General features: G+C 46.2%; 1 protein-coding gene across 1 annotated transcript; it reads right to left on the bottom strand.

Moving 5' to 3' along the window:
• Positions 1-11,509: 11,509 nt before the first annotated feature.
• On the bottom strand, positions 11,510-17,604 carry TMEM130 (transmembrane protein 130). Its single transcript, XM_087728625.1, has 4 exons — positions 17,419-17,604; positions 15,841-16,043; positions 14,573-14,685; positions 11,510-12,212 (listed from the first exon to the last, which is right to left on the bottom strand). Exons 1-4 carry the CDS (start codon positions 17,454-17,456, stop codon positions 12,027-12,029), a joined length of 540 nt encoding a protein of 179 aa, XP_087584751.1. The 5' UTR covers positions 17,457-17,604; the 3' UTR covers positions 11,510-12,026.
• Positions 17,605-18,196: the final 592 nt, after the last annotated feature.

Here is an 18,196-nt window from a genome sequence, read left to right as displayed (position 1 = left end):
CCCTTCAAGAGAAGGACTACCATAACCAATTCTTCTTTCTTTCTGAAGTTCTTTCTCAAGTATTTCTTCGAAATGAGGTCCAGGAATGCTTCTTCTCTCAAACTAGGCCATCAACTTAGATTTAGGCTTAGAGTGATGCAAATAGATTGATTGATTGTATGTCATCAAGTCGGTGTCAGTTCTTAGCAAAAAGGTAGATTTCTTCCAAGACAATTCCGCCACCACCCTGGTCCTTCAGGTTTCATAATGGTGAACCCATCACCGCTGTAATTGTCTCCATCCATCTTGCTGTTGCTCACTCTCTTCTTCTTTTTCCTTCTATTAGAGTGAGGGACCGATCCAATTCTGATGGTTAACCTGTGATTTATAGCTTAGTGCTGAATGCAGATCTGGATTGTGTAACCTGCCATGATGGAAGGAGACCAGATCTTGGCTTGAAAGAGGAAAATGAAAATCTGCGGAACTCTGTTTTGATACAGTGTCTATTAATCGCAGAGTTATCATGGAATCTATTGTTTTATAATTGATAAAGCATGTTGGTTCTGCCCAGATCTCCATCATCCATCCATCCATCCATCCATCCATCCATCCATCCATCACATCCATCCATCCATCCATCCATCTCCTCCTCCTCCTCCTCCTCCTCCTCCTCTCTCCTCTCTCTCTCTCTCTCTCTCTCTCTCTCTCTCTCTCTCTCTCTCTCTCTTATCTATCTACGGTATCTATCATCTCTCTCTCTCTCTGTATCTATCTATCTATCTATCTATCTATCTATCTATCTATCTATCTATCATCTATCTATCTATCCATCCATCTATCTATGTCTATTGTATCTGCCTGCCTGCCTGCCTGCCTGCCTGCCTGCCTCTATCTATCTATCTATCTATCTATCTATCTATCTATCTATCTATCTATCTATCTATCTATCTATCTATCTATCTATCTATCTATCTAGTCTATTGTATCTGCCTGCCTGCCTGCCTGCCTGCCTGCCTCTATCTATCTATCTATCTATCTATCTATCTATCTATCTATCTATCTATCTATCTATCTATCTATCTATCACCTATCTGTCTATTGTATCTGTCTGCCTGTGTGTCTGTGTCTGTCTATATCTATCTATCTATCTATCTATCTATCTATCTATCTATCTATCTATCTATCTATCTATCTACCTACCTACCTACCTACCTACCTACCTACCTACCTACCTACCTACCTATCTTTGTCTGTCTATTGTATCTGTCTGTCTGTCTGTCTAGCTATCATCTATGTATGTATGTATGTATGTATGTATGTATGTATGTATGTATCTATCTATCTATCTATCTATCTATCTATCTATCTATCTATCTATCTATCTATCTCATCTATCCTGCCTGTCTGTCCATCCATCCATGTCTGTCTGTCAGTCAGTCTGTCTGTCTATCCCATCCATCCATCCATCCATCCATCCCCATTGGAGGGATTTTTCTCAGATCAAAAGAAGGAAAGAGAGTCTTTAGTTCATGTATAATTTATTGCACTCCCAATTGGTTCCGTTGCACCCCCTCCCCCTCCCCTCTCCCCCTCCCTCGTATCCCCTTCCTGCTCGCTTAGGAGAAGAGCATCTTCAAGTGTGCAAACTGGGCATTAAATATGTATTAGATTAAATCAAACCGAAAATGCTTTTCTCTTCAGTTGGAGCAGCCCACTAATAAGCTCCGAAACGATAATGCTCTTCAGGATCTGTTGAATGAACATGAGATGTTGTGAAAGTCATTTCCCACCCTCCTCCTCTTTCGGCGAAGACTTAATGTTAATGTATGGATATCCGTGAACCTTCTTGTTCTCCATTTCTCTCTTTCCCCCCCTCCCTCTCTTTTTTCCATTTCCTGCAAGCTGCTGCTTGCTGCCTGCGAATTTGACAGACACAATTTCCACATAAAGAAGCACTTTATAATTGCCTTGAACTTTGCAAGTAGGAGGATGGGGTGGGGGGGGGAGAAAAGCAATTCTCCCCCCACCACCACACACACAAAACGCAATCAATCTGATTTTTCAGGCCGAACAGACTAGATTACGCATCTAAGAGCCAAGGTGGCGCAGTGGTTAAATGCAGCACTGCAGGCTACTGCTAGATCAGCAGGTCAGCGGGTTCAAATCTCACCGGCTCAGGGTTGACTCAGCCTTCCATCCTTCCGAGGTGGGTAAAATGAGGACCCGGATTGTTGTTGGGGGCAATATGCTGACTCTCTGTAAACCACTTAGAGAGGGCTGAAAGCCCTATGAAGCGGTATATAAGTCTACTGCTATTGCTATTGCTATAATGATAGAGATGAAATAGATATAGATGAGATATCTAACTATCTGTTAGATAATGATAGAGATGAGATAGATAGATAGATAGATAGATAGATAGATAGATAGATATAGAAGATAGATAGATAGATAGATAGATAGATAGATGATAGAGATGAAATAGATATAGATGAGATAGATGAAGATAGATAGATAGATAGATAGATAGATAGATAGATAAGACAGATAGATAGATAGATAGATAGATAGATAGATAGATGATAGAGATGAAATAGATATAGATGAGATGAAGATAGATAGATGATAGATAGATAAATAGATAATAGTAAGAGCCAAGGTGGCGCAGTGGTTAAATGCAGCACTGCAGGCTACTGCTAGATCAGCAGTTCAGCGGTTCAAATCTCACCCGGCTCAGGGTTGACTCAGCCTTCCATCCTTCCGAGGTGGGTAAAATGAGGACCCCGGATTGTTGGGGGCAATATGCTGACTCTCTGTAAACCGCTTAGAGAGGCCTGAAAGGCCTATGAAGCGGTATATAAGTCTAACTGCTATTGCTATTGCTATTGCATCTCTAGGAAGCGGGTAGAGAATCATCCTCCATTCAGTTCTCTTCTGAATTAGCGAGCTATCCCTGGGCACCAGAAAACTCCAGATCTTGAGTGTATTAAGGGCAAAGGTTGTGTTGTGTTGTGTTGCGTTTGTGTTTTGGGTGGCTCAGGATGCAAATGGCGTTGGGCATTGGTGGAAAAAATCAAAAATACATTTGCTCCAAGTGCCAGGTGGAGGGATTTTTAAAAAATTTTAAAATATTTTATTTACGTATGTCCCATTTTTTAAATAAATAACTCCAGGTGGTGAATCCCCTTCCTGCTTGTGTTTTCCCCACAGCAACAACCTTGTGAGGTAGTTTGGGCTTCAGACAAAGACTGGCTTTCGTGCTTCAGGCTGAACTATAGCTCACCATCTCCTAGTGAATGGCATAAAGTCACTCAGCTGCCTTTCATAACTAAAGCTGGACTAGAATTCACTGTCTCCTAACGATTGACCCAAAGTCACCCAGCCGATTTTCAGGCCTAAGACGGAACTATAACTCACCATCTCCTGGTGAATGGCATAAGGTCACTCAGCTGCCTTTCATACCTAAAGGTGGACTAGAATTCACTATCTCCTGGTGATTGACCCAAAGTCACCCAGGTGATTTTCAGGCCTAAGACGGAACTATAACTCACCATCTCCTAGTGAATGGCACAAAATCACCCAGCTGCCTTTCATACCTAAAGCTGGACTAGAATTCACTGTCTCCTGGTGATTGACCCAAAGTCACCCAGTCGATTTTCAGGCCTAAGATGGAACTATAACTCACCATCTCCTAGTGAATGGCATAAAATCAACCAGCTGCCTTTCATACCTAAAGCTGGACTAGAATTCACTGTCTCCTAACGATTGACCCAAAGTCACCCAGCCGATTTTCAGGCCTAAGACGGAACTATAACTCACCATCTCCTGGTGAATGGCATAAGGTCACTCAGCTGCCTTTCATACCTAAAGCTGGACTAGAATTCACTGTCTCCTGGTGATTGACCCAAAGTCACCCAGGCGATTTTCAGGCCTAAGATGGAACTATAACTCACCATCTCCTAGTGAATGGCATAAAATCACCCAGCTGCCTTTCATACCTAAATTTGGACTAGAATTCACTGTCTCCTGGTGATTGACCCAGTCACCCAGGTGATTTTCAGGCCTAAGGCGGAACTATAACTTAACCATCTCCTAGTGAATGGCATAAAATCACCCAGCTGCCTTTCATACCTAAAGCTGGACTAGAATTCACTGTCTCCTGGTGATTGACCCAAAGTCACCCAGTCGATTTTCAGGCCTAAGACGGAACTATAACTCACCATCTCCTGGTGAATGGCATAAAATCACCCAGCTGCCTTTCATACCTAAAGCTGGACTAGAATTCACTGTCTCCTGGTGATTGACCCAAAGTCACCCAGGCGATTTTCAGGCCTAAGGCGGAACTATAACTTACCATCTCCTAGCGAATGGCATAAAATCACCCAGCTGGCTTTCATGCCTATGGCCGTACTATAGCTCACCATCTCCTGGTGAATGGCATCAGATCACTCAGCTGCCTTTCATACCTAAAGCTGGACTAGAATTCACCGTCTTCAGCAGACAGGAGTTCAAACGAACTGTCTCAACCTTGCTGTCTCGGGGGTACTTAAGGTCGACGACCATAATCCCCAGCAGATACAGGATGTTCTCATTTAGCCTCCCAAATGGTATTTGACAGGTTTTTTTTTTTTAAGTGGAGTTTGTAAAAATCCGTGCAATGGTAAGTCTGTTACTTGTGCAATAATGAATCATTTCTATGGAAACAGGTGCAGATTTACTCACTGGAGAGCCTTTTGAAGGATTTCCCCTTAACTTTGTATTGACTTTCTTGCTGGCAGGGAGAAAAAGTGGGTCACACATGGATGTAACCACAAGTTTAAGGAAGGAATAGCAATGGGGGGGGGATTTTTGCCCACTCAGCGCCAGGCCACAGAATTTAGGGTGCAGAATCTGGAGAGGGGATGAGGCCCTTCGTCACAGAGGTTTTCAGGCTGAGTTGAACAGAAAACTGTGTGTTTGTGGATATGGGTGTATATCAGTGGTGAGATTCAGCCAGTTCGCACCACTTCCAGTGGTGAGATTCAGCCAGTTCGCACCACTTCGAGAGAACCGGTTGTTAAAGTTTCCGAGCAGTTTGATGAACTGGCTGTTGGAAGAAATCATTAGGACAGAGAACCGGTTGTTTTAAATTATTTGAATTCCCACCATTGACAACAGTGGATAGCATCAAGACAAAAGATAGATTCAAATTGATTTGATTTACATTGATTGATTGATTTGATTGATTGATTGATTTATAACATTTATATGCCGCCCTTTTCCCCAAGGGGACTCAGGGCGGCTCACAATTCAATCAGGGAAGGGGGTACAGATGGGGGGATAAAAAAGACAAGACATAACAATATAAAATTTAAAAACACACAACAACCATACCATTCGAGGGGGGGGGGCAAAAGCTCTTTAGCCCCAGGCCTGTTGGAACAGCCAGGTTTTAAGGGCTTTGCGGAAGGCCTGGAGCGTGGTGAGGGTTCGAATCTCCACAGGGAGCTCGTTCCAGAGGGTCGGAGCAGCCACAGAGAAGGCTCTCCTCCGGGTAGTCGCCAGTCGGCATTGGCCAGCGGATGGAATTCGGAGGAGGCCTAATCTGTGGGATCTAATCGGTCTATTGGAGGTAATTGGCAGCAGGCGGTCTCTCAAGTAATTACATTAAAATTGAGCCTAATTATTGTTTACTCACTCTCCGCTCATGTCATTCGCAAGCTAAGACTTGAGTTCATACAGTATGTACAAGTTAATTATTGAATTAACCCCATTGTCTGGGTTTTTACCAGAGGTGGTATTCAGACGGTTCTGACCAGTTCTGGAGAACTGATAGGGGAAATTTTGAGTAGTTCAGAGAACTGATAAATACAATGTCAGGCCTGCAATTATATTCCTTTTAGAATTTTGGCCTGCCACACTTTCTCTTATTTCATTATGCTGGTTCTTTAGTTTAGTTGATGGGAGGGGGGAATAGACAGGAGTAGGATTGTGGAATGTATTGTTGTCATTCTTTACTAGAAGACCACGGTCATCTTTTGTCTCCGCACTTTTACACCTGACCGGAAGCAGCTGGGTGGAGACACCAGCGTGGAAGAAGAAGATTGGACCATGTGATGGATTGTGGGTGTGGGGACAAGATCATTAACTTTTAACTGGGTGGGATTCTGATGTCATTTCCAGAATTGGGATTTACACAGATGTGCTAAGATGTCTGCTTTATTAAACTGGAACTTTAAGGATTGTTTTGCCTTGGACTCTGATTTAATTCTACATGATACTTGGAACGCTGACGTACAACCTCTGACTGGCCCTGTCCCCATTTTTTCTCTGCTTCCCGAATCCCAGCTGATCAGGAGGGAATGGGAATTTTGCAGTAACCTTCACCTGGAGTGGGGAGGGAATGGAGATTTTACAGTATCCTTCCCCTGCCAAGCCCACCAAGCCATGCCCACCAAGCCACACCCACAGAACTGGTAGTAAAAAAAATTTGAATTCCACCACTGGTGTACATAATACATATAATGAATCCTTGGACAGTCTAATACTAGCTATGCATATTGAATAGTAAGCCTTCAGTTACGTCTAAACCTGTTTTTGTTAACAAGAAACAAATATCAGGTGTCAGAGTTGCAAAGTCATGCTGAACTTTAATTTTGAGATTCCTATGGTTCTTCAATTCTCTTTCTGGAAATGTTCTCTTATTAGGCGGTCTCTCCTTCCCCCTCCTTCTCCTCTTCTTCTTTCGTTTCTCCTCCTCTTTCTCTCCTCCCCCCCTTTTTCTCCTCCTCCACCTCTTCTCCCTCCCTCCCTCCCTTCCTTCCTTTCCTCCCTTCCTTCCTTTTCTCCTCCTATTCCTCTCCCTCCCCCTCTTTTCCTCCTCCTCCTTCTCCTCCTCCTTCCTTTTCTCCTCCTCTTTCTCTCCTCTCCCCCCTTTTTCTCCTCTTCTCCTCCCTCCCTTCGTTTTCTCCTCCTATTCCTCTACCTCCCCCTCTTTTCCTCCTCCTGCTCCTCCTGCTCCTCCTCTCTGCAAACATAGCCCTAGGACTGATGGTGTAATCTTGTTGGGTAATGAAACATCAGCAAGAAAACAAACAAGCTCAGAGAGCACCAAGGACCCCTCAATTCTCCTCCTCCTCCTCCTCCTCCTCCTCCTCCTCCTCCTCCTCCTCCTCCTCCTCCTCCTCCTCCTCCTCCTCCTCTTCTCCATAACTCCACTCCCTTCTAGCACCAATGATATTATCTAGCTGGGTAATGAAACATGCAAGAAAACTACCAAGCTCAGAATGCAACAAGGACCCCTCAATTCTCCTCCTCCTCCTCCTCTTCTTCTTCTTTCTTTTCTCCTCCTCTTCCTCTCCCTCCTCCCCCGTTTTCTCCTCCTCTTCCTAATCCTCCTCCTCTATCTCTTCCTCCTCCTCTATCTCTTCTTCCTCCTCTACCTCTTCCTCTTCCTCTTCCTCCTCCTCCTCCTCCTCCTCCTCCTCCTCCTCCTCCTCCTCCCCCCCTCCTCCTCCTTCTCCTCTCCCCCATGGCCGGTGTGACCTTCTTCCAATTTACCAATTTATTAAAATCAAATTTGCATAGCAGCCCTTTCCATTGTCTAGGTCGTTTGCTTCTCTATTAAGTAATATTTATATGTTGGCGTTTCCCTGCTGAGACATGGCCTGCTCTTGGCCAGGAATGCAAACATACACGCACGCACACGCACACACGGACACACACACTCCCTCCCCCTCCCTTCTAGCTCATGCAAAATGCATGGTGGCTAACCCAATCCCCCCCCCTTCCTTTCTTTCCTAAACGTGGCTTCTCTAGGAATCTGCTCGGATGCCCCGCGCCTTCTGCCTCCTTCTCTTGAACGCAGCGGGGGGCGGGGGAGGCGTTCAGCCTAGGGCATCCAGGCCCCCATCTGTGGCTCAGCGGTGCAGCAGGGATCTCGTTTGAAGCAAATTCCGCCTGGGGCTTTGAGTGAGTGGTACACACCATCTGATTTTTCCTCCTCCCAATGCTCCTGACCTAGTAACTGTGTTCACACAACTTACCTCGGCACAATAAGCCGATGGCCAACGGATGAATTCATGGGAGGTGTGAAGCAGAAATAAAGGGGTGGGGGGAATTCGAAGGTTGAGTCAACTTAACTTGCCGATATTTTTTTTGCTGATATTGCCTTTATTACAGAAAGTCCCCGATTTCTGACAGATTTCTGACTGAGGCTTCCCGAGAACATGAAACAAACTCCTTGTCCCGACAAAAAACCCTTTTATTAATTTGCTGTGAATTCTGCTCATTCACATCCAGCAAAGTCTTTCAAGGGAGGATTTACAGTCACAGACCTTCCTCTGGCTTGGAGAGCTGCCAGGACGATCTCTGCAGAACTTGGCAAGGAGTCTCGGAGAGTCACGAACCAATTAAGCGAACGAATTGTCTCCTGCAAACTCCACTCCCCTTTTGCTCCTCTTTTATTTCCTCTGGGAGGGGCCATTCATCGTCCACCTGTGGCCTTACTCCCAAGTCGACCCCTGTTCTTCAGCTGCTCCCTTCGTCTGGCAACTCTGCTCATCTGCACACTGGGAACAGGCTCCAGCTGTTCTTCTGCCCCACTGATGTCTGACTCCAAAGGCAGCTGATAACTGTCATACGGCCCTGGCCCCCTCTCTGCCACCGACACAGAGCCCTCCTCAGAGCCTTCCCCAGACTCCAGGACTGGCCCATCTTCCTGCCCAACCTCCTCACTGTCCGACTCTGCTGCCAGCTGTAGTGGCCACTAACGGGCCACAATATGAAGTTACAACAGCCCTGAAAAAAGCATCCGATGATCGTTTTTTTCCACACCCAGGATGGTTGAAGCACCCCCATGGTCACTTGATTTATATTCGGATGCTTGACCCCCCGATTCATATTTATGACGGTTGCAATGTCTCCCGGGGGTCAGGGGATCTCCTTTTGCTGGGGAATTCTGGGAGTGGAAGTCCACAAGTCTGGCCAAGGTTGGACACCCCTGGACTAGAGAACGCAGCAGATCTAATTCCAATCTAATTGAATTCCAATCTAATCTAATTCCAAATCTAATTCCAAATCTAATCTAATTCCAATCTAATCTAATTCCAATCTAATCTAATTCTAATCTAATCTAATTCCAATCTAATCGAATTCCAATCTAATCTAATTCCAAATCTAATTCCAAATCTAATTCCAAACTAATCTAATTCCAATCTAATCTAATTCCAATCTAATCTAATTCCAATCTAATCTAATTCCAAATCAAATTCCAATCTAATCTAATTCCAAATCAAATTCCAATCTAATTGAATTCCAATCTAATCAAATTCCAATCTAATCTAATTCCAATCTAATCTAATTCCAATCTAATCTAATTCCAATCTAATCTAATTCCAATCTAATCTAATTCCAAATCTAATTCCAAATCTAATTCCAATCTAATCTAATTCCAATCTAATCTAATTCCAATCTAATCTAATTCCAATCTAATCTAATTCCAATCTAATCGAATTCCAATCTAATCGAATTCCAATCTAATCGAATTCCAATCTAATTCCAATCTAATTCCAATCTAATCTAATTCCAATCTAATCAAATTCCAATCTAATCGAATTCCAATCTAATCTAATTCCAATCTAATCTAATTCCAATCTAATTCCAAATCTAATTCCAAATCTAATTCCAATCTAATCTAATTCCAATCTAATCTAATTCCAATCTAATCGAATTCCAATCTAATCTAATTCCAATCTAATCTAATTCCAATCTAATCAAATTCCAATCTAATCGAATTCCAATCTAATTCCAATCTAATTCCAATCTAATCGAATTCCAATCTAATCAAATTCCAATCTAATCAAATTCCAATCTAATCTAATTCCAATCTTATCTAATTCTAATCTAATCTAATTCCAAACTAATCTAATTCCAATCTAATCTAATTCCAAACTAATTCTAATCTAATTCCAATCTAATCTAATTCCAATCTAATCTAATTCCAATCTAAATGATCTGTAAAGGTGGTAGATCTGCGGAGGATGGAGGCGAGCAAACCAATGTGTGATTGATTAATACATGAATGCCATTGATTGGGTCCACTCCAGAGGTATTTCACGAGAAGAGTTCTCCACTCCTCTGCTCAAAATAGAATCCCTTACGACACCAGCCTCGAAATTTTGGGCTTGGACAACCTGGAATTAAGTCACCTACAGTCTGACCTAAGCATAGTGCACAAAATTGTCTGCTACAACGTCCTATCTGTCAAGGACTACTTCAGCTTCCACCACAATAATACTCGGGCAAACAATAGATACAAACTCAAGGTCAACCGCTCCAAACTCGATTGCAGAAAATACGACTTCAGCCACAGAGTGGTCAACGCCTGGAATGCTCTACCTAACTCCGTTGTTGCATCCTCAAACCCCCCACAGCCTCAACCTTCAACTGTCTACTGTTGACCTCACCCCATTCCTAAGAGGTCCGTAAAGGGGGCCTGCATAAGCGCACCAGCGTGCCTTCCGTCCCTATCCTACTGTCCCCCTTTATTCCTACCCATTTCCTGTGTTTATGTCCATGTTTATACTTATACCTGTTATCTTGTGCATGTTTGACAAACTGACTAACTAATTCAATAAATAAAATTGCTTACTACAAGTGTCCAGGCTGCAAGCAATGATCCAGTTCTCATTCAACGTCCTGCTCAGATGTTCTTAGGGAAGGGAGACCTCTGCTGGCAAAAATTTACTTTTATCTTTTTATTTATGGTTTATTTTTCTCTTTGCTTGGCCAAATACGATATTTGGAGGCCTTTGTGTATTCAGTGTCACCTACCTGAGGCGCTATTTTCATACTGGGTCACTTGACTCTGTGCTTTACACAAGAAATGAAAGTTATAATGACATTTTCTCGGAGTCTGTGCGACGTATGAAACCAGCCGTTATGGTTAAGGTAAAGATTCCCCTGGAACATGTGTGCTAGTCATTCCCGACTCTAGGGGGCGGTGCTCATCTCCGTTTCAAAGCCGAAGAGCCAGCGCTGTCCGAAGACGTCTCCGTGGTTATGTGGCTGGCATGACTCAACTCCTGAAGGCACATGGAACGCCATTACCTTCCCACCAAAGGTGGTTCCTATTTTTCTACTTGCATTTTTTAACCTGCTTTCGAACTGCTACGTTGGCAGAAGCTGGGACAAGTCACGGGAGCTCACTCCGTTACGCGGCGCTAGGGATTCGAACTGCTGAACTGCCGACTTTTTTGATCGACCAGCTCAGCATCTTAAGCAGAGCTATAACTTGTGAGTTGTTGCTTTGCTGTATTGCTACGATAAAAATGTACTGTATTATTTTTTTTTAAATCACGACTTAAAACAAAAATGCTACCAGTGCATTTCTTTTGAGCTGGGAGAAAAAACACTTAAAGGCTTTTTTTTTATTTCCCCAGAGAATAATTTGGTGACATTTGAAAAATAAATTGAATAACGGAGCATCATTGACCAGGCTTTCGCCTAAGGCTGCTTAGGAATCTCCTGCTTTTTATTATTATTATTATCCTTATAGTATCTCTAATATCTTACAACCTCTTGAATTTCCCATGATTGGATCATGGTCCAAGGGAAGATATTAGCCAAAGAAACAACAGCAATAATGCCACCTTTACTCCTGGGGAGTTTTTCCAAGTTCAGAAAGGACAGTGAGTGAAGCCTGCAGCATGGAGAGAATCATCAAAAAAAATACCAGCGTTTGGCATCTCCCGCCGTTCCAACCGGGTCTGAAATTCTGAAATTGCAAAGACATTTCCAAGCGTCCTGAGCATAAGGCAGAAAAACAGAAACCTCTTCCCCTCCCCACCTCCCCATTCCCAAAGGCTATAAGGCAGATTTTTGTTAAGAGTGACGGTGTGAAGCTTGCTCTCTTTCTGGACTGTCTGTCACTTAAGGGATGCATATTCTTCACCCAACCTCTGCGGAGACGATTCACGAAGCACCGAGGAGCGGTGAAGCGAAGTCTCTGGACTCCCAACCACCCCAAACAGAAGTCATTAGGGGTATTGGGGGGGGGGAGTCATCTTTCAGGCACCGTAGGGCTGCCTGGGTTTGCAGAGGGGCTGAAGAAGGCGTTGGTTCTCTTTGGCTGGATGGCAAGGCTCCGGAGAAGACCAAAGGAAGCAGGTTTCGGAGCACATCTGGCTGCAGCAGCTCCATCGGGCGCCGGAGGGCTTCTTGGCGGAGGTGGGGGAGAAGTCGAAATCGGCGACCTGTAATTCAGCAAGAGGGCAAAACCTTGGTTGGGCCTGAGAGAAACTCGGCTGCTGGAGGATTAGCAAGGAGCAAGGAATTCTCAAGGGAGCGACAGGTCAGAGAACTGGGGAGGAGGAAAGGGGGGAGATAGGGAGGAGACAGGGAGGCCTGGAGGTGGATGGGGGGACTGGGGGGACTGGGGAGAACTGGGAGAAAGACTGGAAGGAAGCAGAGAGGACTGGAGAGGACTGGAGGTGGATGGGAGGACTGGGAGGACTGGGAGAAAGACTGGAAGGAAGCAGAGAGGACTGGAGAGGACTGGAGGTGGATGGGAGGGCTGGGGGGACTGGGAGAAAGACTGGAAGGAAGCAGAGAGGACTGGGGAGGACTGGAGGTGGATGGGAGGGCTGGGGGGACTGGGAGAAAGACTGGAAGGAAGCAGAGAGGACTGGAGAGGACTGGAGGTGGATGGGAGGGCTGGGGGGACTGGGAGAAAGACTGGAAGGAAGCAGAGAGGACTGGAGAGGACTGGAGGTGGATGGGAGGACTGGGGGGACTGGGAGAAAGACTGGAAGGAAGCAGAGAGGACTGGAGAGGACTGGAGGTGGATGGGAGGGCTGGGGAGAACTGGGAGAAAGACTGGAAGGAAGCAGAGAGGACTGGAGAGGACTGGAGGTGGATGGGAGGACTGGGGGGACTGGGAGAAAGACTGGAAGGAAGCAGAGAGGACTGGAGAGGACTGGAGGTGGATGGGAGGACTGGGGAGAACTGGGAGAAAGACTGGAAGGAAGCAGAGAGGACTGGAGAGGACTGGAGGTGGATGGGAGGACTGGGGAGAACTGGGAGAAAGACTGGAAGGAAGCAGAGAGGACTGGAGAGGACTGGAGGTGGATGGGAGGACTGGGGAGAACTGGGAGAAAGACTGGAAGGAAGCAGAGAGGACTGGAGAGGACTGGAGGTGGATGGGAGGACTGGGGAGAACTGGGAGAAAGACTGGAAGGAAGCAGAGAGGACTGGAGAGGACTGGAGGTGGATGGGAGGACTGGGGAGAACTGGGAGAAAGACTGGAAGGAAGCAGAGAGGACTGGAGAGGACTGGAGGTGGATGGGAGGACTGGGGAGAACTGGGAGAAAGACTGGAAGGAAGCAGAGAGGACTGGAGAGGACTGGAGGTGGATGGGAGGACTGGGGAGAACTGGGAGAAAGACTGGAAGGAAGCAGAGAGGACTGGAGAGGACTGGAGGTGGATGGGAGGACTGGGGAGAACTGGGAGAAAGACTGGAAGGAAGCAGAGAGGACTGGAGAGGACTGGAGGTGGATGGGAGGACTGGGGAGAACTGGGAGAAAGACTGGAAGGAAGCAGAGAGGACTGGAGAGGACTGGAGGTGGATGGGAGGACTGGGGAGAACTGGGAGAAAGACTGGAAGGAAGCAGAGAGGACTGGAGAGGACTGGAGGTGGATGGGAGGGCTGGGGGGACTGGGAGAAAGACTGGAAGGAAGCAGAGAGGACTGGAGAGGACTGGAGGTGGATGGGAGGACTGGGGAGAACTGGGAGAAAGACTGGAAGGAAGCAGAGAGGACTGGAGAGGACTGGAGGTGGATGGGAGGACTGGGGAGAACTGGGAGAAAGACTGGAAGGAAGCAGAGAGGACTGGAGAGGACTGGAGGTGGATGGGAGGACTGGGGGGACTGGGAGAAAGACTGGAAGGAGGCAGAGAGGACTGGAGAGGACTGGAGGTGGATGGGAGGACTGGGGAGAACTGGGAGAAAGACTGGAAGGAGGCAGAGAGGACTGGAGAGGACTGGAGGTGGATGGGAGGACTGGGAGGAGGACTGGGAGCAGATAGGGAGGACTGGGGAGAACAGAAGGTGGATGGGAGGACAGAGTGAAGACTGGGAGGAGACAGAAAGGTTTGGGAAGGACTGAAAGAAGGACCGGGAGAAGACAAAGCATCGGGGAGGATGGGAGGTATATGAGAGGACTGGGGAGGACTGGGAGGAGATAGGGAGAACTGGGGAGGACTGGAGGTGGATGGCAGGACACAATGCAGATTGGGGAGGACTGGGAGAAGCACTGGAAGGAACAGGGAAGACTGGAAGTGGATGGGAGGACTGGGAGAAGGCAGGACTAGGCAGGACTGGAGGTGGATGGGAGAACAGGGAAGACTGAGAAGGATTGGGAGAAGGCAGGGAGGACTGGCTGGACTGGAAAGGACTGGGAGAAGGTCTGGATGGGAGGCTGGGGGAGGGTGACAGCCCTTGGACATGAACAAGCTTTCAATCTTCGCTTGGAGCGTCCGGAAAGTGGTTTCCAAACAAGGGATCAAAGCTACCAGGTTTGCTAGTTGAGGGTCCAGCAAAATAAAAGATTGCTCACCTCCACCAGATCCTTCTGTTGCCCGGGGCTTCGGAGGCTCATGTAGACGGCTAAACCCAGTGTGGCCAGCAAAAGGACCACGCAGGGCACGACAAAGAACACTGGGGAGATGCCTGTCGAAGGAGAAAAGGGAAAATCCTTGAGCGAGGACCAGCAGCTGCCTGCTGGCCTCATTTAGGCAAGGCTCAGCTTGCAAACATTCACAAATCGCCAAGGTTTCTCCCAGTTCCAAGGACGACGAGAGCCGAGGAGAGCTTCCAAGGTCAAGAGAAGGATACCTTAACATGTTATATTTAGCAACAGCGCTTAAACTTATGCCCCGCTTCCCAGTGCTTTCCATCCCTCTCCAAGTGGTTTACAATGTTAGCCTATCGCCCCCAACAATCTGGGTCCTCATTTTACCGACCTCGGAAGGATGGAAGGCTGAGTCAATCCCGGATCGAACTCATGGCAGTGGGCAGAGTTTGCCTGCAATGCTGCATTCTAGCCACTGCACCGGCATCAATTATAAACGTACTTCCCCATCTCCCCTTTTTCTTCTCTGGCTTCTCCAAACCCTCCTCCCTGTGACCATGGGGATGTTGTGAGAGTTGTTATATAATTATGCTAGTCCTCATTAATTTTTCCCAACGCCCTTGTAAAGTCAGTCACTAAAAAAATAGGACGGTGTTATTACTTACGTTGGCCCCCAGATGGCAGCACGTGATGCTTCTAAACCAGAGGTGTTCAAACCTGGGAACTTTTAAGACTTGTGGAGTTCAACTCCCAGCTGGGGAATTCTGGGAGTTGAAGTCCACAAGTCTTAAAGTTCCCAAGTTTGGATACCCCTGCTTCTAAACCACCGGGACTTCCATTCTGGCTTGAGAGTTTGACCTCCAGACTTGAAGATGTCTGGACTTCAATTCCCAGAATTCCCCAGCAGTGGTTAGGACAGTGTTTCTCAACCTTGTCAACTTGAAGATGTCTGGACTTCAATTCCCAGAATTCCCCAGCAGTGGTTAGGACAGTGTTTCTCAACCTTGTCAACTTGAAGATGTCTGGACTTCAATTCCCAGAATTCCCCAGCCAGCATTTGCTGGCTGGGGAATTCTGGGAGTTGAAGTCCGGACATCTTCAAGTTGACAAGGTTGAGAAACACTGCCATAGAGAGAACTTGCCTTCAAGCCATAGAAGTATCGCAGGCGGGAAGGCGGAGGAGGAAATCAGATGGAGAAGAATGAAGGCGCGTAGGCAAAAGAGCCCCATGGACACCCCCATCCACACCTCACCTGAGGGCCTTATCTGGATCTCCTGGTAGGACTGCAAGATATTGATCCGGTTCTCCACCCGGACACTAAGGCAGTATTGTCCAGCATGGTTGAAGGTGTGGTTCAGGGAGTATTGCGTGCTGTTCATCACCACTAGGTGGCACTGGTCTCCCCCAAGCGGGATACACTCTGTCTTGATTAACCAGCATAAACTCAAGGGAGGACTAAAAAAGAAACGAATGCAAAGAACAGCGGTGGGCTCCAATAACAACAACAACAACAACAACAACAACAACAACAACAACAACATCATATTGTAATTCTTCCCAGCAGATTTCATTATTGTTCCTCACCTACAGACAGAATCTTGCCAAAATAAAGCATGCTACCATCCCCGTAATACAGACTCTGGGAGCTATTGAGAAGGGGCTGTCTTCACCTTCTTTCTCAGACACAAACTATCTCAATTGAATTGTCTGAAATTCCCACTTTGCTTTTGGGGAATCTGGACTATCTTCTATCGCAGCAGAGAGGTCACCTAAATGCTCAGAGGAGTGGGATTGATGGCCCTCAAAGTGGGTCTGGAGTCCCAAAGGTCCTCATTCCTGACCACCGGCCAGGCGGCTCGGATGATAGGAACTGGGACCCAGCATGAAGACCCATAGATCTTCCTCAGATTATCTCAACCTTTTGAGTGTTTGAGTCGGTCGGAGTATTGCTGGCCCTGGCATAGGAGATGAGCAGGCTGAGCTGGAGGGCGGTGGGGTTAGAGAAAAAGAGAGAGAAATAGAGAGAGGGAGAAAGAGAGAGAGGGAGAGAGAGAAAGAGAGAGAGAAAAAGAGAGAGAGATGGAAAGAGAGGTAGGTAGACAGAGAAAGAAAGAGAGAAAGAGAGAGAGGGAGAAACAGAGAGAGGGAGAGAGGGAAAGAAAGAGGGAAAGAAAGAGAGAGAGAGAGAAGGAAACATAGGGAGACAAAGAAAGAGAGAGAAAAAGAGAGAAGGAAAGAGAGAGAAAGAAAGAAAGAAAGAGAGAGAGAAAGAGAGAGCGGGCAAAAGAGAGAAAGAGAGAGAAAGAGGGGGAACAAGAGAGAAAGAAAGAGAGAGAAAGAGAGAGAGAAGGAAAGAGAAAGAAAGAAAGAAAGAGAGAGAGAAGGAAAGAGAGAGAGAGAAGGAATGAGAGAGAAAGAGAGAGAAAGGGAAAGTTCATTTAGTGACAGTTCAAAGTTACAACGGCCCAGATTCAAAGGACTTAGGACTTTCTTCACGCTTACAACTTTTGCAGCCTCTCTACGGTTACGAGATCAAAATTCGGACACTCGGCGACTAACTCATAGTTATGACGGTCGTACCTTCCGTGGGGTTCCCGTGATCCCCTTTGGCGGCCTTCTGATAAGCGAAGTCAACTGGGAAGTCAGATTCGCAACCGGCCTACTTACTAACTTTAACCGCCGTCGCGATTCACGGAACAACGGTGTGGCTCTCTACAGTTTTACGATTCTAAGAATCCTAATGAGACGGTTTTACGATTCTAAGAAAGAGGACAACTTGGGGAAAACATTTTCGGATTTCTTTTTCCATAAAAACAAGCCTCTAGCTTACCTCCCTTGGATATGCAGAGATAAATTCAGGTTTTCCATGACGCGAGCTTTGGTGGCGCCTGTGATGTTGATGCTTCTCACGGCGTCTGGGAGACGGAGAGAGATAAAGGAGGAGAGATAACAAGGAAGGGTCAGCAAGAAAATTACCCTCTTTGTCCCAACTTCTTAAGCCGAGAAGTCTCAAAGGTTGACTTGAACTTTCCCAAACAACCCACTGATTTAACAGCAGCGGATGGGTTGCGTTTCCCTTTGCCCTCTGGTGCCTTCGGTGCAGCAAATGTGAGGGCAGGGCCACCACAGCTGAAGATTGGTACCCAATTCCAATGAAATGCAATTCAGTTAATATGATACCGGAAGCAGCCGAACTTAACTAAGAAGGGCGAGGATCAGTGGTGGGTTTCAAAAATTTTTGGAACCTACTCTGTGGGTGTGGCATCCTTTGTGGGAGTGGCTTGCCGGCCATGTGACCTGGTGGGAGTGGCTTGCCGGCCATGTGTTTTCTTTCTTTCTTTCTTTCTTTCTTTCTTTCTTTCTTTCTTTCTTTCTTTCTTTCTTTCTTTCTTTCTTTCTTTCTTTCTCTCTCTCTCTCTCTCTCTCTCTCTCTCTCCTTCCTTTTGTTTCTCTGTCTCTTTTCTCTTTTTTTCTTTCATCTCTCTCTCACTCTTTTTCTTTCTTTTTTCTTTCTTTCTTTCTTTATATCTTTCTTTCTTTCTTTCTCTCTCTTTCTTTCTCTCTCTCCTTCCTTTTGTTTCTCTCTCTTTTCTCTTTTTTTCTTTCAT

Source organism: Thamnophis sirtalis, unplaced genomic scaffold (genome assembly GCF_051295495.1).
Source record: "Thamnophis sirtalis isolate CommonGarterSnake01/CBP01778 unplaced genomic scaffold, rThaSir2_p1.2 scaffold_14, whole genome shotgun sequence".
In the NCBI taxonomy this organism is placed as follows: domain Eukaryota; kingdom Metazoa; phylum Chordata; class Lepidosauria; order Squamata; family Natricidae; genus Thamnophis; species Thamnophis sirtalis.
The sequence above is the reverse complement of the archived record's forward strand: the minus strand, read 5'-3'. Positions and strand labels throughout refer to the sequence as shown.